At 37.5% G+C, this 25,860-nt stretch overlaps 1 protein-coding gene and 1 long non-coding RNA gene across 4 annotated transcripts in view; one reads left to right on the forward strand and one right to left on the reverse strand.

The window, feature by feature from the left end:
* Nucleotides 1-2,799, reverse strand: part of USP38 (ubiquitin specific peptidase 38) — a 32,212-nt gene extending 29,413 nt beyond the window's left edge. For all 3 annotated transcript variants that reach the window (XM_029940637.1, XM_029940648.1, XM_029940642.1), the window contains exon 1: nt 1,551-2,799. In XM_029940637.1, the coding sequence (XP_029796497.1) occupies nt 1,551-2,232 (682 nt within the window). In that variant the 5' untranslated portion in view covers nt 2,233-2,799. The remainder of the gene's footprint in view (nt 1-1,550) is intronic.
* Nucleotides 2,800-3,079: 280 nt separating this feature from the next.
* The window catches only part of LOC115306502, a 57,388-nt gene continuing 34,607 nt past the window's right edge, over nt 3,080-25,860 (forward strand). Inside the window, exons 1-2 of the long non-coding RNA XR_003915355.1 lie at nt 3,080-3,379; nt 17,244-17,332. This is a non-coding gene — a long non-coding RNA (uncharacterized LOC115306502). The remainder of the gene's footprint in view (nt 3,380-17,243; nt 17,333-25,860) is intronic.

Genomic DNA, 25,860 nt, shown 5'->3' on the forward strand with positions numbered 1-25,860 from the left:
AAAGAAAAAGGAATATGGCAAGAAGGTTCAAGTAAAGTATTTAGAGAGAAACAACAATTTACAAAAAATTGTCATCGCAGCAAAGGTGTTAATCAGGAAGCAGTTGTTAAGGCTCTACCTCATGGGTAGATGTTAAATTACAGAAATGAAAGATAAAGAAGGGTGAAGAGCAATGATTGTTCATTACATAGAGAACTACAATATAAAAACTATGGTTCACTATTGCCATATTTAGTCCGAAAGTTACTTTGTTTTCCTGTATTATTTAATATTAAGTTACTGTTGTGCTAAAATATTCATTGTAAGTCAGTAGTCAGAAAGGAAATGCAAGGTATCACTTAAATTCCCACTTTAGACCCTCCAAAGTAACTTATAACTATTAATTATAGTAGTCATTACATTGCTCTAAGGAAGATTTAAAAAACATCTCAACGAAGTAAAAATTGAAGTCAATCTTGAGGGAATTTGCTTAAACTCTATAATAATTGAGCAAATTCAAGGTAGCACCTTTCCTGCTACAGCTGAAAAAGTTCTGGCAACACAGGTAATACAAGAAAAATTACAATTAAAAAAATAAAACAACTAAGATACTGCAAACATATACTTGCTAATTCTTTCCTAAACTTATTTAATTCAACAGAATGCATGAAGGTTGTTAAAACTCTACTCTAATTTCTGGTTCTTAAGATAAAAGGAAGACACCTCCTTCAGAAGTTGATGCAAACAACAGCCAGGGAGAATGGCTGTACCACGCAGAAGAGAAGAAGTAAACACAGTTTTGGATCTACTGTTTCACAACTTACCGAGCTGAAAGCTCCAAGTCCAAAAAGAAATGTAGATACAACGTAAAATCCCTAGTGAGAAAGCATTTTCTTGCCAATTGTCATTTGGCTCCTTTCCACTTTCTAAGGATGTAGTTTGCGGGCTATACCCTGAGCACAAAATCACCTATATAAGGCCTCATACTCTTTCCTTTCCCTCATTCCACCTGTACCCTCTCGTTCCTACATTAGAGCAGACAGAAAATGTCAATATTTAAAAACTACATAATTAACTGGGATAATCCAGGAATTAAACAAACTGCAAAGCCCATGAATAAAAAAGTGGGAAAATTAAAAAGCAAGGGAAAAACTCGTAACGACAAGATGACAGAGTTAAGGTACAATAATAATTTGATAAACATTATCATGCTACCATTAGTCACTAATGAAAGAAGCTTTATATAGTAGCTGTCAGCCTCAAAGCATTCCAAAACTTCAGCAGAGGCTGGGCAATTAAGCAACTTATTTATTGCCAAAGATCTCAGACCTCAATGTTCTCAACATTTAAAATAGGAACACGGTCTTATTTTAAGGCACAAAGGGACAGCCTAAAAAGGGTAGTGGATAGGAATAAAATTTTGGATGACAGTATTCATATTTGTTTTCTTCTGAAAATATTTTAAGGGCAGAGAGGTAAACATGGGGTGTGTGTGTGTGTGTGTGTGTGTGTGTGTAAGAGACACACTAAATTTCCAAAAGATATTTTTCTTGGAATATAGTGACACTTACCTGTGGAAGAAATGCTTGCAAAAACTTCTTGCAAGGAAGGCAGGAGTGTGGAGGGCTCGGCCTTCCAGATGTTCTGCAACAAGTTACTCACTTTTGTCACCTGAGACACATATTCCCGCAGCTCCTTCTCCTGAGTGGACACGCACTGGAAATGGCCTATCGTTCGAACAAGCTGTTGACAGAAGGTGACCGACAATTTTCCCTTGGGGATGCACTGCACGAAGTCGCTCAGCAGGTCGCTCAGTCGGGCGCACAGCTGCGGCTCCGGCCTCTCACACACCATTCGAAGCACCTCCACCTGCAGCAGGCTGAAGAGGTCCAGCACCGACGGGCAGCTCATGATCAGCTTCAGGCCGTTGTGAATGTAGTCCAGAATAGCTACGTCCTTCCTGTCCAGCGAGTGGTAGCCCTGCTGAAGGAGGCCCAACACGAACGTCTTGTTGAAGAAGGACTCGAACTCTGGCCGGTGGTACCGTGCATAGGCCTCCAGCACTTGGTGCCCCACCTGCCGTTGAAAGGGGTCTTGGCCCTCCAGGATGAGCCGGGTGGTCAGGTCAAACATGGCTTCGCACTGCGCCTCGTCCAGCCAATGCTCTGCCGATTCCACCACCTTCCGCACAATCACCCGCTTCAGCGGCAGTGGGTGCGAAGAACTCACCAGGCCCTCCAGGATCTTGTCCATTGTCGCCAAACAGCAAGGCTAGGGCCACGGGCTTAGGAGCTGGGGCCAACAGTCCCGACGTGGGGCACGAGAGTCCCGCGGCAAAGGGGAACTTGGAGCTCAGCAGCAGCAGCGGGTCCGACCACCGCCACCAACGTCTCAGCAGCCACATTTATCGGGCAGGGGGGTCCATCCAAGACCGGGCGGGGGGTGGCAAGCCTGGGGAGCGTAAGAGCCGGAACCGCCCGTCGCGGGCCTAAGGAGCCAGAGGCCCGCACTCCGCCGCCGCCCCGGGTCCGCGTTCCCTCTGAGCATCAGCGCGGAGGGGATGGCGGAGACCCTCGGCAGAGGCGGGCACACAGGGCCCGGGGCTGCCAGCCAGTAGGTGGAGGAAGCCCGCCTTAACTTCCTGTAGCAGGTGTGGGCGTCCAGGCTCTAGCAGGTCATAAGACGAAACCGGTCTTGGGTTGAGTCAGAAGCCGCTGTCACTGAAGGCGCCGGGTCATCCCGGAGAAGCGGAGGAGGTGAACACCCTTGACCCGGATTCAGAAGGTCTCACAAACAGGAAGTGAAGGACTAGGACCCTCCGGAAAGGCCCGCCCCCTCCGCCCCCTCCGCCCCCTCCGCCCCCTCCGCCCCCTCCGCCCCCTAGCCCTTCTCTCCCTCTCCCCCTCTTCTGCCCCAACTAGCAGACTCCCTCCCTGCTGCGCACAGAACCCCTCCCCACCCTGCCGCTGTCGCGCAGGCGCGCCCGCTGCCAGTCGAGTCGCGCGGCGACGCCAGCGTCAGTGGGCATCATGAGTTGAGTCACAGGAGGCCTTCTGGGAGGCGGGGCTGCGAGCGGAGGCTGTGGAGGTGGTCACGATATTTAGGATCCTTATCTCCCGAAGACTGTAGGTTCTGTCCGGGTCAGGTTACTCGTAAAAGCCCGAGGAAGTGCCAGTTATGTAAAATTTTGTGAATGAGAAAGTTTTGGAAACGCGAGAAGAGCGTTTGGGGAGGGGAAAGTAAGGAAGGGAACTCAAAACTGGGATTGAGTAGAGAATGTTTAAGGTCTTGGGTCGTTCATCGTGAAGTGAATTAGGCATCTAAACGCGTGTGCTTTTCTCCTATGTTGTGGTTACTAAAGTAAGGACTATACCGGCAGCTGCATACACATTTTATGAAGGTCAGTATTGGTAGCGTCTAAGTAACTATCTTTTTAGTGAGCTTTTGGAACATATCGAAAAACTAAAAGCCACCCCCAAATAGGTAGAAGAGTAAGGAAAATGGCAGGTGAGAAGCAGTGAAGGGCATATATTTGCCTATGTTGTACTGAAGAGTATTTTCAAGATAGAAAACCAGGTGAAAATTTCACAATGTTTTAGTACCCTTTTTTGTTGCACTTCACTTAAAAGTGCTTCGCAGATACTGAGTTTTGTTTTGTTTTGTTTTGTTTTGTTTTATAAATTGAAGGTTGTTGCAACCCTGGGTCAAGGAAGTCCTTTGGCACTGGTTTTCCAAAATTGTTTTCTAACTTCATGGCTTGTCACACTTTGGTAATTGTAACATTTCAAGCTTTTTGATCATTACTTGTTAGGATAATCTGAGAGCTATTATTATTCACTGGAAGCGCAGATGATGGTGGCATCTTTTAGCAGTATAGTATTTTTAAATTAAGGTATGTTTGTTTTTAGACATAAAGTTATTACACACTTAATAAACTGTAGTGTAGTGTAAAATTAGCTTTTATATGCCCTAGAAAACCCCAGAATTCATTTGACTCCATTGTGATAATTACAGTGGTCTGGAACTGAACCAACAGTATCTCTGAGGGATGTCCGTATGTGTTTGCTGACATTGAAGATGGTTTACAGTAAACAGATGCAGTCATCATGCTTGTAGTCTTTCAAGTTACATACCAAAGATTCACAATAAGAATTTAGGTTTTAATCAGAGAACTTTAAATTGGAAAAAATTGCCTAAGTATAGCCCCGTTCAGGTTTGGCTAATATAGTTGTGAGATTTGGGATAAATAGCCTATAATAGTGACAAAATAAAAAAATGATTTAAGATGTCTGATAGAAAAATGAACAAAATTGTATGTTGTTTACTTTGCTAAATATTGTTTTGCTTTTACCAATCTACAAAATGATTACACTAATATATTTAACATGCCAATTAGGGTAATCTTAAGAATAATTTAGATGAGGGGCGCCTGGGTGGCTCTCTCCTTCTCTCTCTGCCCTTCCCCTGTTCACTCTCTCTCTCTCAAAATAAATAAACTTAAAAAAATAAAAATAATAATTTAGATGAGAAAAGAGCTTAGAGGAAATTTGAGACAGTTTGTAGGAAGGAACTGAAGATAAAAGAGAAATAAAGCAATTAATTAATTGCTCATAGTAGAGCACAGGAATAGCTTTGGAAATCTTCCTTTTCAAATAGAGGGTAAAACTACAGAGAACAGTTTGACTTTTCTGGGAATGGTGTCACATTGGAAGACAAAAATAATGTAGAAAGTAAAACATTAAGAGGAATGAATGGTAGAGTGATGAATTTGAGGTGTAGCAGATATCTGGAATTAGCTTAGTAGAGGATTTGCTAGGGAGCCAATTGAGGATAACTGAAGATTTCTGAACAACAGGAGTGAGGTAAATCCTCCAAAATAGGCAGGAAAAAAATATTAAAAACTCGACAAATAACTTTAAATCATTAATGACATTTCCTCTTTTCTGTTAAATTATGTCTTGAGAAATTGAATGCTGTAAAATAAGACGTGTGATGGAACATAGTGCAAGTTGTTCTCAGGTTGCATAATACAGATAGCACAGTTTTATACTATAAGGCTTCCAAAAGCACTATGACTCAGTATTTTAAAAGTACTTCCTAAGTGATTGGTGCATGACAAAAAATATTAGTAGGCTTTTATGCTAAATAATTCAAAGCATGTTTCCCTGTTTTGCCATTGGGTAAAAAAAATATACACAATATGCTCTTCTTGTTATAAGATTTCATTTGAAAGTGGTCAACTTTATATCATCTGTTTTATACCACAACTAAAAGTTATATAATAGTACTGTGCTCTTGTTCAACATCTTAAAATATTTTCAGAAGTCTGTGGAAGGGTTTTGTTGAAGTGTGTTGTGCCACTAATCATTGAATTAATAGGTGCTATTGCTACAGCTTTAAAATTTTTGTATAAAGATTTACTCTAAGGCCCCAGTTGCAAATTAAATGGTTTTATATATATCTTAGATCTGGGAGTGGGAGCTAAGTGATGGGGGTAAAAGACAAAAATCTCAGAATAAAGAATTATCATTTATTAGGCACCTCTATTTGCCTGGGACGCAATATAGTATACATTATCCTTGGTTCTCACAGACTTTGGAAGTAGATATTAGGGGGTACATTTTATAGATAAGATAATGAAATGGTGAAGGGTTAAATAAGTAGCTATTAGGTGCAAAGTGTGTGTTTTTGTATGTTTGTGATAGGCAAAAAGGAAAGGCATTTCCAAAGGCAGTGGTTAGTTGGCCAACTGCAATTCTATGCGGTTATTTTTCCCGAGGATGTTTATATCCTATAGAATCAAAAGCAAATTCATTGTGTAGATTAGAAAGAGCTGTGATTAATAAATTATCTTGTGAATAATTACTAATAATCACTTTATGCAGTTTATGTTCATGTACATTTTTTTAATTGCAAGAAAAAAAGGTGAAAGAAATATATCAATGACTTTGATATGGTGGGATAATATTTTTTTATCATTTGCATAATGCCCACCAAACGTACCTAACTAGCCAGTTTTAAAACCTTCGGTGCTTCCCATATTATTTAGAATAAAATTCAGGTGCTTCCATTAACTGTAAGACTCTTGAGTCTTTTCCTACCACTTTCCTTCTTACTATGTGAGCCACACTGGCCTTCTTATATTCTTACGGTGAAACTCTTTTTAGGTCTTTGGGCTTTTGCACTTACTGAAACATTCTGCTCTGGCTACTATAATGTAAGTCTCTGCTCAGAAGTCATCTCCTCATAGAGTCACTTCTAGATTATCTACCACTCTATTATGTTGCTGTTTATTTCTTTCTAGTACTTAACACCATGTGAAATTAACTTAATTGTTATTTAATTGCCTGCGGTTCTTTTCACATTTCCTGTAGAATCTAATCTAAGCTCCATGAGGTCAAGAAATCCTAATTTTCTTAGTAACCTCTGTATCTAGTAGTTAAAACAATACTTGGCACTACATAAACAACCTACCAATTTATCGAACAAATGAACTTTTTATTTTTTTAAACAAAATGAAGCACATATTTTTAAAAATTCCATGAAATCTACAAAATAATTCTAGAATTAATGAGTTCAGCAAGGTCTCTGGATACAAGATAAGAGATCAAATTGTACTTTTATATCCTAGCAGCAAACATGTTGAAACCCAAACAAAAAAAATAGCATTTACAGTTACTCCCAAACAAAACAATTCAGGTATAAATATTACAATACATGGGCATTAAACTGAAATCAGCAAAACACTGATGAAAGAAATCAAAGAAAATATAAATATATGAAGATACATATTGTGTCCATGGATTGGAAAACTCATGGTAAAGATGTTAATTATCCCCAAACTGATATACAGGTTTAACATAATTCCTATTATAATCCCAGCAAGATTTTTTTTGTAGATACAAAATTATTCTAAAATTTATATGGAGAGGTAAAGAAACTGGAATAGCAACAACAATTTCAGAAAAGAATGAAGTGGGAGTAATCACGCTGCCCATATTTAATACTTATTATATACTACAATAACCAACACAGTATGGTACTAGCAGAGGGACAGATACCTAGATCAATGGAACAAGTTGGACTATCCAGAAATAGATGCATGCTGGGAGACATTTCCGAAGTAAGGCAGGTTTGCATGGCCTCCCACTGTCAGATGGCGATGGGAGTCTACACCCACTCAACCCCCACTCAATTTCTGCTTGAACACCGACCCCCAAGGTGCCTGACTGACTGATATCAGGAGTGACTTGCCTTCTTATGCTAAAAATATGTAAATTGTACCTTGTGAAAAAACTTGTGATTGTAGGAGCAAATGTTACATATTCTGAGAAAACCTGCTTTTCTTCCCCTCAAGAAAACAGGCTATTGACCTCTGCTCACAAAAGAACTAACTCTTGCCTTTGCTATGCTAAAAACATTGCCTTGTATTTGAATGTTAAAGATCCCTTCTTTCTCCATATGATAAATATCTAGTCACTTATTTCAGTCTCTATTGGTAAAGATTATGCATGAGTCTTCTACCAATCTATGTTCTGGGAAATTTTTACATACCAAAGAATTTGTTATCAGAAATTATTGTCTAAGGCAATTGCCACTTCTGTTTTGTACCCCATACATTTTTTCAATAAATAAGGCTGACTCTCCGGTCAGTGCAGAGATGCCAGACTGAAGTGCAGTGATGTTGGCCAGTTGTGCAGAGATGCCTGACTAGAGAGAAGAGATGCCTGCCTGCTGATCAGAAAGAACCTCATGGCTCTCTCATTCCCTTCCCCCTTTGCCAATTCCCATCTCTTTCGTGCCGACACCATCCATCCTTCAGGGGAACCCTGGACCTGCTGGAACTGGACTCGGACAGATGCATGTAAATATGCTCAATGAGTTTTGGCAAAGATGCATAGCCATTCATTCAATGGAGAAAGGATAACTTTTTCAACAAATGGTGTTGGAGCAATTGGATATCTATAAGCAAAGAAAAAAAAAACTGGACCTAAACCTCACACTTTATATAAAAATTAACACCAAATGGATCATAGATTTAAATGTAAAACATAAAATCATAACACTATTAGAAAAACACATAGGGAAAAAATAGTTGAGACCCAGGGTTTGATAAGAGTACTTTGGTGTGATACTAAAAGCAAGTCAATAAATTGTACTTCATCAAAATTAAAAACTTTTCTTTAGTGAAAGACCCTGTTAAAAGAATGAAAAAAAAAAAGCAAGCTGTAGACTGGGAGAAAATATTTCTAAACCAGGTATCTGACAAAAGACTTGTATCTAGGATAAAGAACTCTCAATTCAACCAGGAAAGAATTTTGTGTATCAAATGACAGTATCAAGAGAGTGAAAAGACTAAACAGGATGGGAGAAAATATTTCCAAAGCCTACATGTAATAGTTGATTAATATCCAGAATATATAAAGAACTATAACTCAACAATGACAAAGCAACCCAATTCAAAAATGGACAAAAGACATGAATAGATATATCTGTTAAGAAGATGTACAGATCTACAAATGACCAATAAGCACATGAGAAGATGCTTAACATCACTAGTCAGTGGGGAGATGCAAACCAAAACCATAATGAAGTGCCACTTTATACCTATTAGGATGGCTATTTAAAAGTGGACAGTGGGGGGAGGGTGGTAGATAACAAGTGAGAATGTGCAGAAGTTGTTCATTGCTGGTGAGAATGTAAAAAGGTGTAGCTGCTGTGGGAAGTAATTTGATGATTTGCTCAAGTTAAAAGAATTACCATGTGATCCAGTCAAGGAATTTCACTTTTAGGAATTCCATAAAGAATTGAAAGCAGGGATTCAAACAGATACTTGAATACCAGTGTTTATAGCAGCATTATTCACAATATCCAATAGATAGAAAGAACCTAAGTATTCATTAACAGATGAGTGGATAAACAAAACACAAAACTACAGTCCTCAATTCTGTAACAGGTCATATGGATATAACTGGTATTTATAAGAACCTTTTCTCACTATCTTTATTCACTTTATTCCCTTTGTTTTCAGAAAGCACTTCATCTGGTTGTGGCTCTTTGGCTGTTGGAGTGACTCAAACCTTTATTCCTGAGGAGTTTGGACCAGTAGTAGTCCTGCTTGGATTCTATTCTTATAGATTTTACTGACTTTAATCACTTAGGGCGTATACTAAGAGATTCCCTAAGGTATCTCTTGTATTTTGGACTAAGTATATTCTTTATCTCTAGTGTTAACAGGCAGTCTGATTTCCCCTTCATGGCCGGATCAATCTCTCTTTGCATGTTGATTCATAGGTGTAAGGAATCCAATGTGGCCTTAATTCTTAGTTTAGTGGAATCATTGTGTCCTGATGGAAGCATTCCTCCATTTGAAACTAAGACTTCTAAGCCAGCATAACATGAGGTCACAGAGATATAAAAATTTTTGCTAGTAGGTTACCAAGGGTAATAGTGAGTGGTGTCACTCTTACTTCTACCCCTTGATTTCTGGACCTGTGAATCTTGGCTGTGAGAAAAATAGCTCCATGTATCAGATGTTGAACTGGGGAACTTTGCTTCTGCCCTATAAGTTATTGTCACCTAACTGGCACTGTAAATGAGTCTTCAAAAGGCTGTTCCACTGATCTGTCAAGCCAGCTATTTCAGGATGTGGGGGTGGGGGAGGGCAGGAACAAGATAAGACCAGTGAGTTCCATGAGCATGAGTCCATTGCTACATTTTGTTTGCTGTGAAATGAGGTCCTTGGTCAGAAGTAAGACTATATAGAATACTATGATGGTAGGTAAGGTATTCTGTACATTCATGGGTTGTTATTTGGGCAGAAGCATTGTATGCAGAGGAGGAAAACTCATATGTCTATTCCAGTGAGAACAAAACACTGCTTCTTCCATGATGGAAGCAGTCTAATGTAGTCAGTCTGCCACCTGGTAGCTGGCTACCACCTCAGGGAATGGTGCTGTGTCAGGAATTAATGTCTTTGCTGTTGCCAAATTGGACACTCAGCAGTGGCCATAGCCAGGTCAATCTTGGTAAGTGGAAATCTATGTTGCCAAGCCTATGATAACCTCCATTCCTGTTACCATGACCACTTTTTTCATGAGACACTTGGATGATGACAGGGTGGCTGGGGAAAAAGCAATTGGCCACAGTCTGAATCAGTGGGTAATCATACGTCTGGCCACTTCTCCTTCCAAGCAAAGTGACCAACCAGGTTCACTGTTCAAAGTTCTGCCCACTGGGAGGGTTTCCCTTCACCATTGTCCTTCGGGGATGTCCCAGAAAGAGGGACTGTAGTGCTTCAACTGTCCATTTTTGGGTGGTGTCTGCATATTGTCCAAAACCATCTGTAAACCAGGCCATAATCTTCCTCTGTCAACTAGTTGTAGGGAGCTTCCCATGAGGCCATAGGTGCAGACTAGGAAAGAGAAGACAGCGTGACAGGAGTGAGGACCATGGGCATTTGGGCCCCTTTACAGGTAACTTGTGCCTTCAGGGCCTGCTTAAGTCTAATCATATATATGCCATTTTCACTTGATAATGGAGTGCCACTGTGCATGCCACATTTGTGGCCTAGTGGGTCAGATAACACCCAGTTCATTAGAAGCAGCTCAGGTCACATGCTATCCTGGGGGCCCATGGTTATACGTTCGGTCTCTACTAAGGCCCAGTTGTAGGCCAGGAGCTGGTGTTCAGAAGGAGAGTCAGTATCTGCAGAAGATGGCAGAATTTAACTCTCAATCCTTGGGGCTTGTGTTGTGGTTCACCTCTAGAGACTTGCCGAAAGCTCCAAATACCATCTCTATCTGCCACTGACACTTCAAGCTCGTTGGATATGGCAGATCATATGGCACAAGTATCAGAGCTGCCTGCACAGCCACTGGGACCTTTGGCAGAGCCTTCTGTTCTAGACCCCAGTCAAAACTAGCAGCTTTTCAGGTCACTCAGTAAATGGAATGGATTAAAAAACCCAAATGAAGAATATGTATTCTCCCAAATACAAAGAGGCTTATCAGCAGTTCTGCCTCTTTTTTGGTTGCACAAGGGGGCAGACATAACAACTCCTTCACCTTAGAAGGGAAATCTAAACATGCCCCACATCAGTGGATTTCTAGAACTCTCTGAGGTAGAAGTGAATATTTGGCACATTTATTTCTCACTTTATGACATACAGATGTCTTACCAATAAGTCCTTTTTGCTCACCAGGTCCAATCAGCATAATGTCATTAATGTAGTAGGCCAGTGTGATGTCTTGTGGAACGGAAACGTGATCAAGATTCTTGTGAACTACATTATGACCTCTATGTTAGGGCCGGAGAGTTATTAGGTAATAGTCTCCTGAGAGAGGAGAATGAAGATATATTGCTGGCTTGCTATCTGGAAGCAAACTACTTTTGGTGGTCTTTACTAACAGCTATTGAGAAAGCATTTGCCAGATCAAAAGCTGCATACAGATACCAGGGGATATGCTGATTTGTTTCAGCAATGGAATCATATCTAGTAGAGCAACAGCAATTGGAGCCTCCACCTGGTTAAGCTTGTGATAAATCCACTGTCATTCTCCAAGATCATCTGTCTTCTGCATAGGTTAAATAAGTGAGTTGAATGCAAATGTGGTGGGAATCACATTCTTGTAACTTTCACAATCGTGGTTGTGGCACTATTCTTTGTAGTCTTTCCAGGAGTATATTGCTTTTGGTTTACTATTGTCCTAGGTAAAGAGTTCTAATGGATCCCAGTTGGCCTTTTCCACCTTAATAACCCTTACTTCACAGGTCAGGGAACCAAAATGGGGATTCTGCTAGTTGTTGAGTACATCTGTGAATTCTGAAACTGAAACTGGGGAAATAACCACAGAATGGGCTAGGGGACCCACTGGGCCCACTGTGAGACAGACCTGAACTAAAATTGTGTTATTCTGTTCCTTCATAAGCTCCTACTGTGATTGGTAGATCACAGTGATGTTTTGGATATCCTAGAATTAGTATCAGTTGGAGTCAGTGTCAGTAGTCTCTGAAGACTCTGATTATTTGTTTTTCCTTCCAGTTAACCCTGGCAGGAGCCTGTATGTCACTTTGAGGAAGGCTGGGAGAAAGATTAACAATATGAATTTTTGGCAATGTACTAGGGTTCTTCCTCAAGGGTACCCAGACTTTCCTTCATTTAAGGGGTTCTGGATCTGTAAACAGGCTCACATCTGAGGACTAATTGAGGGGCCATGACTTTTTATGCTTCAGGCTGGACTTTTATTTACCTCACCTAGAACCTTCCTGTATATACACATCAAGTAAGAATTTAGTAGACTTCCTATCTTTATTTCACTTCTAAGAATACCATGATCAACTAGCCAATGTCATACATCTATTCTGATTGCTACTTTGACTGTGCTGTCCATTATGGTAACCATATCTTGACTTTGTCAGTTGGGGGCTGCCACTTCATTCCTGCTACTTTGGGATCCAATTACTCTCATTTAGATTTTCTAATTTGGTGACTGCAGTCTATGTCTAAGGTCTGGCCTATAGAGATCAGTGATCACTGAGCATTTCAGAGATGCTGGGGCTCTCCTCTCAAATTTGTTTCTCATAGTAGTGGAGAAAAGTTTTTTTGTGGACCCTCCTGGTGTGGATAAGTAGATATTAAATGACAAGTCTACTTTAACATTCCAACTCCCTAAGACTTTGAGTCTCTTCTTCTGCATTAAAACAAGGTAGCTTTGGCATTTCTAATTTGCTCACTGTGGCATGACTGAGAATGCTAATTAAATTAGTATAGGTTGAAGAAAAGAAATCTCTCTAAGCTGGACACTCCAACTTAAGATATTTGGAAGACTAGAAGGAAACAAAAAAGAGACTATGAAGAAGCTATAGTGTGATAGGGAAAAAGCCAAGAGAAGGTGGTATTCTGGAAACCATGTGAAGAAAATAATTATCTGCATCACATATTCTAAATGGTCTAATATGATGAGGATTGAGAGCTGACTACTAGATTTAATAACATGAAAATGAATGGTTGGTTGGAGTGGTGAATGTTAAAGCTTAATAGTATTTTCAAGAGAAAATGGCAAAGAAATTGGTGACAACAAGTACAATAAACTTTTTCAAGGAGATTTGCGAAAGTGAAGGGAAAAGAATGGTACAGGACCAGGTAAAAGTGTTATTTTAAGAAAATAGAAAAAGAATCCTTGTTAGCAAGTGAAAAAAAAACCTAGGAAAGAGGGAACATTATTGATATTGGGGAGAGAAGGAAGAATTGCTGAGACCATGCCTTGGACTATATAGGAAAAGACCTAGTATACAGATGGAGGGCTTTCTCTTTGCTGGGAGCATGAACAAATTCATTCAGTTAGTAAGAGAAACAGTAGTGGTAGGTAGGTGAATATATTGTGGGAGTTTGAAGAAATTCTTGTCTGAATGCTTCTGTTTTATTGGTAAAACAGAAAGCAAGGTCATCAGTTGAAAGTAAGACTGAAAGAAGTGTTGGACGTTTTAGGAGAGACATCTATAAAGCTATGTAACAGTTGTTTAGTAGAATGGAATAGTATGACTCCTAGGCAGCATTAAGGGCCCATTTGAAATTAGAGATCATGAATGTAAAAAAGACCAGCGAATTTATTTGTTTCCTCCAGCTATGTTTACATGCACAGGTATGAGTGTGGAATAGGCAGAGAATGGGACATAAACAGGGTTGTGGTTTATCCAAATACAAGGAGATAAGAGAAGGGCAGGGGAGTTAAGGGGATGTGCAAGTAAGAGATTATGACTAACCATGCAACATAAGGTGGAAAAGGATAGAAGTTAAGGTATGAGGGGGTGAGAGACAATGACTTGTAGAAAAGATATTAGAACCAATGAATTGTATATTCTGGTAGGGCCAGAAACTTGTGGGAATTCTTCAGATTTCAACTAGAGGTAGTTAAACTTAAAAGATAGGAGATGGTGGCCAGAAAGTGGGATGACTCAAATTGAGATGACTGAGAAGCTCTAGTTACGAGGGATGACAAAGATGGTGGTATGGTCATATGAGTAAATAGCTGGAGTAAGGTGGAGGATAAAATCATCAGAGGAGAGGAAGTCAAGGCACTGACAATGTACCAGGTGGATCATCTATGTGAACACTGAAGTCAACTGAAAATTATGACAGGAATAGAGTGTGATGTGGTGTTGGGGAGTTAGAAACTAAAATCCTGAAGGAGTAAGATGGAGGAGAACAAGATTGTTTGAGCACTGCAGCAAGGAAAAGGGAATTAATGCTGTAGTTTTATGTCATGAAATTTAAATAGAATGAGTTTATGGAGGAAGGAAGAAGAATGGTATGGAGCAACAAGAAACAAGAATGTTGCCTTCTCTATCTCTAGGCCTACTAGTAGTGGAAATAGGACTTCGAGCTGTAGAGGAAAGGGCTGCAGGCTTGATCAAATTTTAAAGCAAGAAGTGAAGAAAATGTTCAAAGAAGGCCATTTTGCTAATGACTGAGTTTCAAAAGGCAAGTGGAAAGATTTCAGGTGTTGGACAAGGATAAGAAATGGGGTCAAAAACAGGGTGTCAAAAAAGGGGATATTCAGAGCCTTATGGGAATTAGAGTCCTGAAGATGAAGAGTTTGCTTTGGCTTCTTGCGAAAACTAAAATCAATAGGCATAAAGAGCATTCTGAAATTAATCTTGATGAAAATCTTTGATAGAAGTCTTAAGTTCAGAATTGAAGCTATAATGAAACAGATGTGAAATCTTGGTGCCTATTCAAGGACAAATTTGGGCTTAGTTTACTCATCAGTGAAATACCTTTTGGCAAAATGTCTGCCTCTACTAAAGGGTACAGGGTAGTATATGAAGTTGTGAAGGAATCTGAAGACCTTCAAGGTAATCAAGGTTTATTATTCGTTGCCTTCAGTTTATGGCAATTATTGCTGCTATCTCAAAGACTTTCATTATCATAAGGAGATTTTTCTCAAAAGCTGAGCAATAATTTTTTCCCTCTTAGGTAAGAAGAGTTTGTATAACAGTAGCTTTTGATTTATAGACATTTTACCTATAGTTAAATTCAAACAAAATTAAAACATTAAGAAAAATTTTTAAATGTTTGTTTATTTTTTGAGAGACACACAGAGTGTGAGCGGGGGAGGGTCAGAGAGAGAGGGAGACACAAAATCTGAAGCAGGTTCTAGACTCTGAGCTAGCTGTCAGCAAAGAGCCTGATGCAGGGCTCGAACCCACAAACTGTGAGATCATGACCTGAGCTGAAGTCAGCTGCTTAACCGACTGAGCCACCCAGGCGCCCCTAAAACATTTTTTAAATGTTTATTTTGAGAGAGAGAGTGTGTGAGCAGGGAAGGAAGGGGGAGAGAGAGGGAGACTCCAAAGCAGGCTCCAGGCTCTGAACTGTCAACACAAAGCCCAATAAGGGGCTTGAACCCACACCATGACCTGAGCCAAAGTTGGATGTTCAACCAACTGAGCCACCTAGGCACTCCTCAAGCAAAATTTTAAACTTGAAATTGATTTTTAAAAAATCTCAGAAGATTAAAGTAGTTATAACTTTAAACTAAACATAAATTCAAAATAAATAAATCCTAGGGGACTCCAAAAATGGCCCTATAAATTAGAAATATTTATAGCTATATAAAAAAAACTATAACATTCCCCCCATGCTGCCTAGAATCATCCACAAAAAATACAAGAAAAAACAGTGGGGGGGATGAGTATTAAGTTTTGTGTATTTCTTGTTTTGGTTCACCCACTTACCCTCCCTAAGACTAGAACTGTGTGTCTCCTTTTCACATATTTTTAACAGGAACTCAGAAGTACCATTGCTACTGTTGAATGTTGAGAGGGGAGCAATATTCTGGTTCCAAGGTATTGCCTTGCTTAGAAGGAGGCATGTAACCACAGGATGGTACAAGTAGGAATGAGGCAGATAGCGAGAAAGTGGGAAGCTAAGGCATAGTTATAGTTTTAGTTTGTGATTGGGGTCTTTGCATAGTCTGAAAATTTCTGTTAAGATGGGGAGAAGACTGGATTGGATAATTGGGCAGTGTTTGTGTACAGGTTTTGAAGATTTAGATGAAGAGCAGGACTGAGAATTTTTTCACTTACTGTTTAGGTTTTTTTTAAGTTTCTGCCTTGAAAATTAGTGTGCAAGACACACTTTAGCATGGCAAATTTTAGAAAGAATAAAATAAGGGTCTGTTAATAGGTATCTCATAGTTTTATAAAAGTAAATTAAATAAAACATGCAAGGTACATAGCCTGATGCTTGGCTTAGATGGATCTTTCTTTCTTAAAAATTTCTTTAAAAATTATCCAGTTCATTTTTGAATGTGTTATAGAAATAAAATAATGACTTCTGGTTGCAACAAACTTCTCTATTATTTAGATAGGATCTTTAATGTTGTACTACTAAATAGAGCATCCTGTATCTCTCTCTAGCACTCAACACAATTATAATTATTTTTTCTGTAATTCTTAAATATCTTTCTTCAACACTGGGAGTTAAGTCCCATGAGGGCAGGGGTCATATTTATCTTGGTTCCTGCTCCTTAACCAGCACCCAGCACAATATGTCCCAGGACTCAGCACTCAATTATTAAATAATGAATCTTGGTTTTAGTCAAGATCCATTTGGTGATATGGTCATTTGACAAAAATAAGTACTTTTAAAGAGATTTGACAGGAAATAAGTTCTTCAGTGGTATTAGGAATCTTTAGGAATTATGTATCTTAACTTCTTTTGCTGTAACTGGAATATATATATATGTATATATATATACACACACACACACACACACACATAATATTACATAATATTCACATCCATGTGTATAATACACATATGTATATATAAGTATATATAGGTATATATGTATATACAGGTACATATATGTATATATGAGTTCTTAAGGTAGTGTGGACATTGTCAGTCTGTAGGTTATTAAATATTTAAAATAATGTTTCATTGTCTTATTTCTGAGGCTTTGTACATGCAGTTTCTGAAAGATGTATCACCAGCTAGCTTTATTTCTTAGTTAAAACAAGATGTGATAGTCTGTTACAGGCTCCAATATAGAAGAAAATATTTGTATTTTAGGAAAATGTTACTTGAGTCAGGTTTAGCTATAATGCACTTTCATGTGAAGAGCAATCCAGAGTGTTTATCTGAAGTATCCCTTCTAGCTCTAAGTGGCGGCAAACAAAGCACCAAGGAATTAGGAACAAGATAGGGCCCATTATCTTTCTGTTTTTTAATATGTTATCTACTTTTCCACTTTCAGTTGCAGATTAGTAAAGAAAAACTATTACTGTTTTTCAAAACAGACCAAAGTAGATTGACTCTACCCTCTCTTTTATGGTGTGGCCTTGGGTAAGTTACATACTTGGACCTCAGCTTCCTATCTGCAAAATGAGGATATTACAACTTTATTCCTAGGAATGTTCTATGAATTAAATAATCCAGTGTTCATAAAGTGTTTGACACATAATAGCACATGAAAAATATTTCTTTCCTATCTTTTTTTAGTTGGTGGTTTGGCTGAGCAAAAACAGTGATGTAGGATTTTACTGAGCCATATCCTTTGACACATAGACCAGGTCTTCTCCATCCCTCCTGCTCCCTCTATTCCCCTCCTCTTCCTCCCTTTCTTCTCTCCTTTTCACCCTCTTTTTATCATAAAAGTAAAGGTGTTGGTTTGAGTTGTCATTTTTTTTTTTGAGGAAAGTCAATTATCCACATCTGGATCTTGGATTGGTTTAGAAAGCTCAGAAAACTGGGGGGTTGTGGTAAGTTTATTGGGAAGAAAATGTTTAATAAAAGCATTGAGGAAAATAGTTAATAAATTGTTAAATATATTTATTATTCATGACTGTAATAGAGGAGCCAGTGCTAATTACAGAGTTTCTATATTACAAAGGGACCTATTTTCTAGTGAGCAGACTGGAAATCATTTTTTTGTTTGTTTTTTTTATTGTTTGTATTAAGATAAAAAGGATAGCGATGCACTGTTTTCTAACCTTGTAATAAGAACTCTGAATGTAGTCTATTAGTATATTCTTCCAAAGCCAAAGCCTGTCCCCTTTTAATGTCATTTATAAGGTAAAGTCAGTATGACTGTATATATCTAACAAAAAAATTTTCTGTCTAATGTTATCTCATAATTCCATATTTTGGTTCTGGTCAAATCATCTGGAAGTGAAGAATCACAAGGATATATTAACCAATCTACTCAATTTAGCTTATAGCCCATTGAAATTCCAGTTATTCAAATGATTCATTTGTTCTACTCCCAAAGTTTTTTGATTCTTGCCAGTGATATGTACCATAGTAACTTTGACTCCCCATGAACTACTATATGACTACTAAAAGATCGTCATTAGAGAAAGGGAAGAACTTCAACTAATCAGCAGACAGGCCCCCAGGAATTATATAATTCAGTTACATTTTTATTAACTTGATTCGAATGCTGGATCCACCCTCTAATTCAATTCTCTTACTCCCTGATCACTGAAATATTATTAAGAAATTGAACTAATTGATTACACTTCTAGTTCATGTTATTCACCCATGAAATAGGTGTGTTCATTGTTAAACAAGTTTTATGTTTTACTTGAAATATTTCATATCTCTCCAGCACTCAAGCACCCTACCCATGCTTTTCTTTGATAACATCCTTCTTTCATCATTGGAAAGATTGAGGACTATCACATCAGTTCTATTTTTTTCTTCATTGGAAAAAAGTTTTTGAATTTTTGCATACTTTCCATTTTCCTTCTAATCTCAGAAAAGAACATGTCCTCTTTTTGTTAATTTTGTTGTTTGTAACTCCCATTTCTTCTCACCTTTTGGTGATATTTTGCTTCATCAATTATAATTTTGTATCATTAGTCTCTTTCCTTTCTCTCCACTTCCCTTCAACAGACATGTTTCTTTTGCTAGTCTTGTTATTATCTTATCTATTTAACCTTTTAGAGCTCATGGTATTTTAACAACACTTTATAAAGTAACATATGCCTTACATTGTCTAAACTATATGAAAAAGAATGTGCACTTGACTCTTGTAGCTCAGGAGCCTCACTGAGAATTACTAGTAAAACTAACCTTAACCATGCGATTCTTTTTGGCACATGTACTTTTAAATTATTGAAAATAGGTTTATATTAATTATTTATGTGATTAGTAGTATATTCTCATTTTAGTAATTTAACAACAAATTATTTTCCTTTATTCATATTTTACTCAGGAGTGACCTATTAGACAAAGATTGATACAATTTACCAGGAAAAAAAATGGGTATCATTATTTTTGCAGGAAGAACCCCCTCTTGGGTACTTTCGTATCTCTCTGGGCTTATGATTTTCTACCCTGAAAATCAGACTGATTAGTTCATTGACTATTTTGTAGTATATCTACAAAATACACTACTGAGATAATTTACTGTCTCAGAAGTTAATCAAGGCCAGCCCTATCCTACCAAACCTAGAAATAACAGCAATATAACCTTTTGAAAGCCAGTTAAAAACCCTTCATATTGCTTATATCACTTAAATACCACATCATAATCAGATAGCCAAACAACTACATTTTCATCACATAGCAAATATATGTCTCATGAGATTATGATAACTGTTATGATAGAAATAAATCACTAACACAATGAAAGCATTATTACCTATGGCCATTTGTTGATACATGGGAACTTTGAATGTAATCTATAAGTATGTTCTTCCAAAGCCAAAGCCTGTTCCCATTTAATGTCATTAAATGTAATTCCTATGGTAACCACAAAGAAAGTAGCTACAGAATATACCCAAAAGGAAATGAGAAAGGAATTTAAACACATCACTACAAAAAATCAATTAAATACAAAAGAAGAGAATAGTGATGCAGGAATAAGTTTACAAGGCAAAAACACTATAAGGTATACAAAAAAACAAATAGCAAAACGACAGAAGTACAACCTTCTGAATCATGAAGAAAAAAAATTGAACAGACCAATAACAAGTAAGGAGATTAAATAAGTAATCAAAAACCTCCCCCAAAAAGAAAAGCCCAGGACCAGATGTTTTCACAGGTGCATTTTATCAAACATTTAAAGAATGAATGCTAGTACTTCTTAAATTCTTCCAAAAAAAAAAAAAATTGAAGAGGAGGCAACACTCTCAAACTCATTTTATGAGGCCAGTATTACCCTGATCCTTTAAGAAAAGTAAGGGCCAGTATCTCTGATGAATATGGATGCAAAAATTCTCAAAAAAAAATACTAGCAAACTGAATTCAACCACACATCAAATGAATCATACACCATCATCAAGTGGACTTTATCTCTCTGATGCAAGGAAGGCACAACACACAAATTAATAAATGTGAGAGAGCACATTAAAAGTATGAAAGACAAAAATCATATAATATCTTAACAGATGTAGAAAGAGCATTTAACAAAATTCAGTATCCTTTAATGATAAAAAAAAAAACTCTCAACAAATTAAGTATAGATGTAACATGCTAGAACATAGCAAAGGCTGTATATAACTGGCCCACACCTAACATAATTCTCAAAATATTCAAAGCTTTCCCTCTAAGATTAGGAACAAGACAAGAATGCCCCCTATTCCTACTCCTATTCAGCATAGTACTGGAAATCCAAGCCAGAGCAATTAGGCAAGAAAAAGAAATAAAAAGCCAAATTGGAAAGAAAGAAATGAAACTGCCTCTGTTTGTTGGTGACAAAACGCTGTTAGAACTAATAAACAAATTCAGTAAAGTTTCAAGATACAAAATCAACATAAAAATTAGTTGCATTTTCATACACTAACTATAAACGATCTGAAAAGGAAATAAAAACAACTTCATTTACAATAGATACTTAGAAACAATAGAAACAATAAAATACTTAGGAATTTAATCAAGGAAGTAAAATATCGGAACACCAAAAACTATAGCATTGATGGAAGAAATTGAGGAAGACACAGATAAATGGAAAGATAGGTTGTGTTCATGGATCAGAAGAGTTAATATTATTAAAATGTCCCTACTCCTCAAGACCATCTATAGATTCAATGCAGTCTCTATTGAAATTCCAAAGACATATTCTACAGAAATAAAAATAACTATCCTAGAATTTTATTGGAATCACAAAAGACCCCAAATACCCAAGCAGAATTGAGAAAACTAGAGATCTTACACTTCTTGATTTCAGTTTATGTTACAAAGCTAACAATAAATGGGGCACCTGAGTGGCTTAGTCAGTTGAACATCAGACTCTTGATTTCTGCACAGTTCATGATCCCAAGGTTGTGGGATTGAGCCCTACTTCGGGATCTGTGCTGAACGTGGAGCCTTTTTGGGATTTATTCTCACTCTCTCTCCTTCTCTCTCAAACAAAACAAAATAAAACAAAACCACAATACTTAGGAAAAAAAGCTAATAATAAAAACAATATGGTACAGCATAAAACAGACACACATAGACCAAATGGAACAGAATTGAGAGCCCAGCCACCCTCCTACACTGTTGGTGGGAATGTAAACTGGTGCAGCCGCTCTGGAAAACAGTGTGGAGGTTCCTTAAAAAACTATCAATAGAACTCCCCTATGAGCCAGCAATAGCACTGCTAGGGATTTACCCAAGGGATACAGAAGTGCTGATGCATAGGAGCACATGTACCCCAATGTTCATAGCAGCACTGTTAACAATAGCCAAATCTTGGAAAGAGCCTAAGTGGGGGGGGGGGGAGAAGAGCCTAAGTGTCCATCATCTGATGAATAGATGAAGAAGATGTGGTGTGTGTGTGTGTGTGTACACACACACACACCCACACACCCCCACACGCACACACACACACACACACAATGGAGTATTACATGGCAATGAGAAAGAATGAAATATCACCATTTGTAGCAAAGTGGATGGACCTCGAGGGTGTTATGCTAAGCGAAATAAGTCATGCAGAGGACAGACACCATATGTCTGCACTCATAGGTCTAACAGGAGAACAGGAGAAACCTAATGGAGGACCATGGGGAAGGGAAGAGGGAAAGAGAGTTGGGGAGAGAGAGAGGGACACAAAACCTTAGAGACTATTGAATACTGAAGGGTTGAAGAGGGAGGGGGAGAGGGGGAAGAGGTGGTGGTGATGGAGGAGGGCACTTGTGGGGAAGAGCACTAGGTGTTATATGGAAACCAATTTGACAATAAACTATTTAAAAAAATGAGAGCCCAGAGAATAAACCCAAGTATATATGATCAACTGATCTTTGTCAAGAGGGTCAAGAATACTCAACAAGGAAAGGATCATTTCTTCAATAAATGATGCTGGAAAAACTGGATATTCATGTGCAAAAGTGAATATTTTTCACTGTCTTATACCATTTACAAAAATGAACTCAAAATGGATGAAGGATTTCAATGTAAGACCAGCAATTGTAAAACTCCTAGAAGAAAATATAGGGAAAGAGCTCCTTGACATTGGTCTTGGTAATGATTTTTTTTTTTGGAATATGATACTAAAAACACAGGCAATAAATCAAAAACAACATGTGAGACTACATCAAACTGAAAAGCTTCTAAACAGTAAGAGAAACAGTCAACCAAATAAAACGACAACCTATGGAATAGGAGAAAATATTTGTAAACTGTATATGTGATAAGGGATTGATATAAAATATATATAAGGAACTCATACAACTGTAGAAGAGAACAAAAAAATCTAATTAAAATTGGGCAGAAGACTTTAATAGACAATTTTCCAAAGAAGACATACAAATGGACAACAATAACAAGAAAGGTGCTCAACATCCCAAATCAACAAGGAAATGCAAATCAAGAGCACAGTGAGATATCACCTCACATCTGTTAGGATGACTATTCTCAAAAAGACAAAAGGTAACAGATGCTGGCAAGGATGTGGAGAAAAGGAAACATTGGTGCTCCGTTGGTGGTAATGTAAATTGGTACCTCCACTGAACAAAAAGTATGGAGGTTCCTCAAATTAAATATACAACTACCATATGATCCAACAATCCCACTTACAGGTGTATATCCAAAAAAAAAAAAAAATGAAATCGCTGACCTGCATTCACCTGTTCACTGTAGGATTTTTCACAATAACCAAGACAGGGAAACAATCTAAGAGTTCATCTTGGTTGAATGATGTGTTAGGATGAATGGATAAAGAAATTGAGGTATACAATTGACCCTTGGACAACATGGGGGTTAGGGTTGCTAACTCTCCCTTTCCCCTGGGCAGTTGAAAATCCATGTGTAACTTTTGACTCCCACACAAACGTAACTACTAATAGCCTACTGTTGACTGGAAGTCTAACATGCAGTTGATTGACACATATTTTGTATGTTATATGTTCTGTATTCTTACCATAATTCCTAATTAAATTTTTTCAGTATATATAGGTTACATGTTTATGAGTTTTTTCAAATTGTCTCAAATCTCTTTAAAAAAATTTCCAACATACTTTTTAAAACAAAATCCATGTATATGAACTCATGCCATTTAAATTCGTGTTGTTCAAGCATCAACTATGTATATATGGAATGGAAATACAATAATCCATGAAAGGAAAGGAAATCCTGCCATTTGTAACAATAGGGATGGATGTTGAGGGCATTTTGCTAAGTGAAATAAACCAGACAAAGACAAATACTTTATGACCTCACTCATATGTGGAATCTAAAAACATCAAATTCCTAGAAACAAAGTAGAATCATGTTTCCTGGGGGCTAAGGGTTGGGGAAATAGAGAGATGTTGGTCACATGGCATAAACTTTCAGTTAGAAGATAAATAATTTCTGGAGATCTAAGGTATAGCATGATGACTATAGTTAACAATACTGTATTTTATACTAGAAAGTGGCTATGAGAGTAGAGCTTTGCCCTGATGTTTATAGCAATACTATCAATGATAACCAAACTATGGAAAGAGCCTAAAACCCGTTGACTGATGAATGGATAAAGCAGATGTGGTATGTATATGCATAGGTATATGTATATGTATACAAATACTGTGTATATATACATATATATATATATACACACACACACGTCTATACACACACATCCATAATGGACTATTTCTCGATCATAAAGAAGAACAAAATCTTGCCATTGGCAATGATGTGGATAGAGCTAGAGAGTGTTATGCCAAGAGAGATAAGTAAGTCAGAGAAAGACAAATACCATATGATTTCATTCATATGTGGAATTTAAGAAACAAAACTGATGAACACAGTGGAGAAAAAAAAAAGAGAGGCAAACCAGGAAACAGACTCTTAACTATAGAGAAAAAACTAAGGGATCCTGGAGGGGTGGTGGGCAGGGGTATGGGTTAAATAGATGGTTATTAAGGAGGGCACTAGTTGTGATGAGCACTGAGTGTTGTATGTAAGTGATGAATTACCAAATTTTACACCTGAAACTAATATTACACTGTATGTTAGCTAAGTGTAGTTTAAATAAAAATTAAAAAGAAACATCATATTATGAAGTTAAAAAAAATTAGAGCTTTAATGTTGTCACCATAACAGCAACAGCAAGACGTTAATTATGTGAGGTGAAGAATGTGTTGACTAATCTTATTGTGTTAAATATTTCACAATTTATAGATGTATCAAACCATCACATTGTACACCTTAAACTTACAATGTTATATGTTAATTATATCTTAATAAAGCTGAGAAAAATGACAGAATTAAGCCCCTCCTTACTTGTAATTATTTTACATGTAAATGATAACCAGAAAATGGAGATGGACAGAAATGATAAAAACACATGATTCAACTATATGCTGTCTACCAGAATCACTTTAGATTCAGAGACAAAAATAGATTAAAAGTGAAAGAATTGAAAAGCATACTTCATGAAAATAGTAACCAGAAGAAAACAGAAGTAGTTTATACTAGTATCAGACAAAATAGACATTAAACCAAAAAAGCTTACAAGAGACAAAAAAGGAGATTACAGGTTTGTAAAAGGTTCAGTACAGCAAGAAGATATAACTATTATAAACATTTACACACCAACTGATTAGCAAAAACTGACAGAATTAAAGGGAGAAATACATAATGCTAAGTGGAATTTCAGGTAGAGAAAGACAAATACTGTATGATTTAACTTGTATGTATTTTTTTAATCTAAAACCCCCACAATACTCAGGAATAGTTAACAAATTGGTAGTTGCCAAAGGCAAGGGGAAGGGTGGGGGAATGGGTGAAAGTGATTAAAAGGTACAAACTTTCAGTTAGAAGACAAAGAAATTTTGGAAATGTAATGTACAGCATGATAACTACAGTTAACATTACTGTGTTGTATATTTGAAAGTTGCTAAGACTAAATCTTAGTTTTTGTCACACCAAAAAAATGCAAACAGAAGAAAAGCTTCCAAACTCATTCTATGAAGCCATGTTACCTTGATTCCAAAACCAGATAAAGACCCCACTAAAAAGGAGAATTACAAGCCATTATCCCTGATAAACCATGGATGTAAAAATTCTCAACAAGATACTAGCAAATCGAATTCAACAGTACATTAAAAGAATTATTCACCATGATCAAGTGGGATGTATTTCTGGGCTGTAGAACTGGTTCAATATTTGCAAATCAATCAATGTCATGCTCTACATTAATAAAAGAAAGTATAAGAACCATACGATCCTTTCAAAAGATGTAGAAAAAGCATTTGACAAAATACAGCATTCTTTCTTGATAAAAAACCTTCAAGAAAGTAGGGATAGAAGGAACATATCTAAACATCATAAAAGCCTTGTATGAGAGGCCCACAGATACTATCATCCTCAATGGGGGAAAGCTGCGAGTTTCCTCCTAAGGTCAGAAATACGACAGGGATGTCCACTCTCACCGCTGTTGTTTAAAGTAGTACTGAAAG

The sequence above is a fragment of the Suricata suricatta genome, chromosome 1 (assembly GCF_006229205.1).
Source record: "Suricata suricatta isolate VVHF042 chromosome 1, meerkat_22Aug2017_6uvM2_HiC, whole genome shotgun sequence".
Classification (NCBI taxonomy): Eukaryota; Metazoa; Chordata; class Mammalia; order Carnivora; family Herpestidae; genus Suricata; species Suricata suricatta.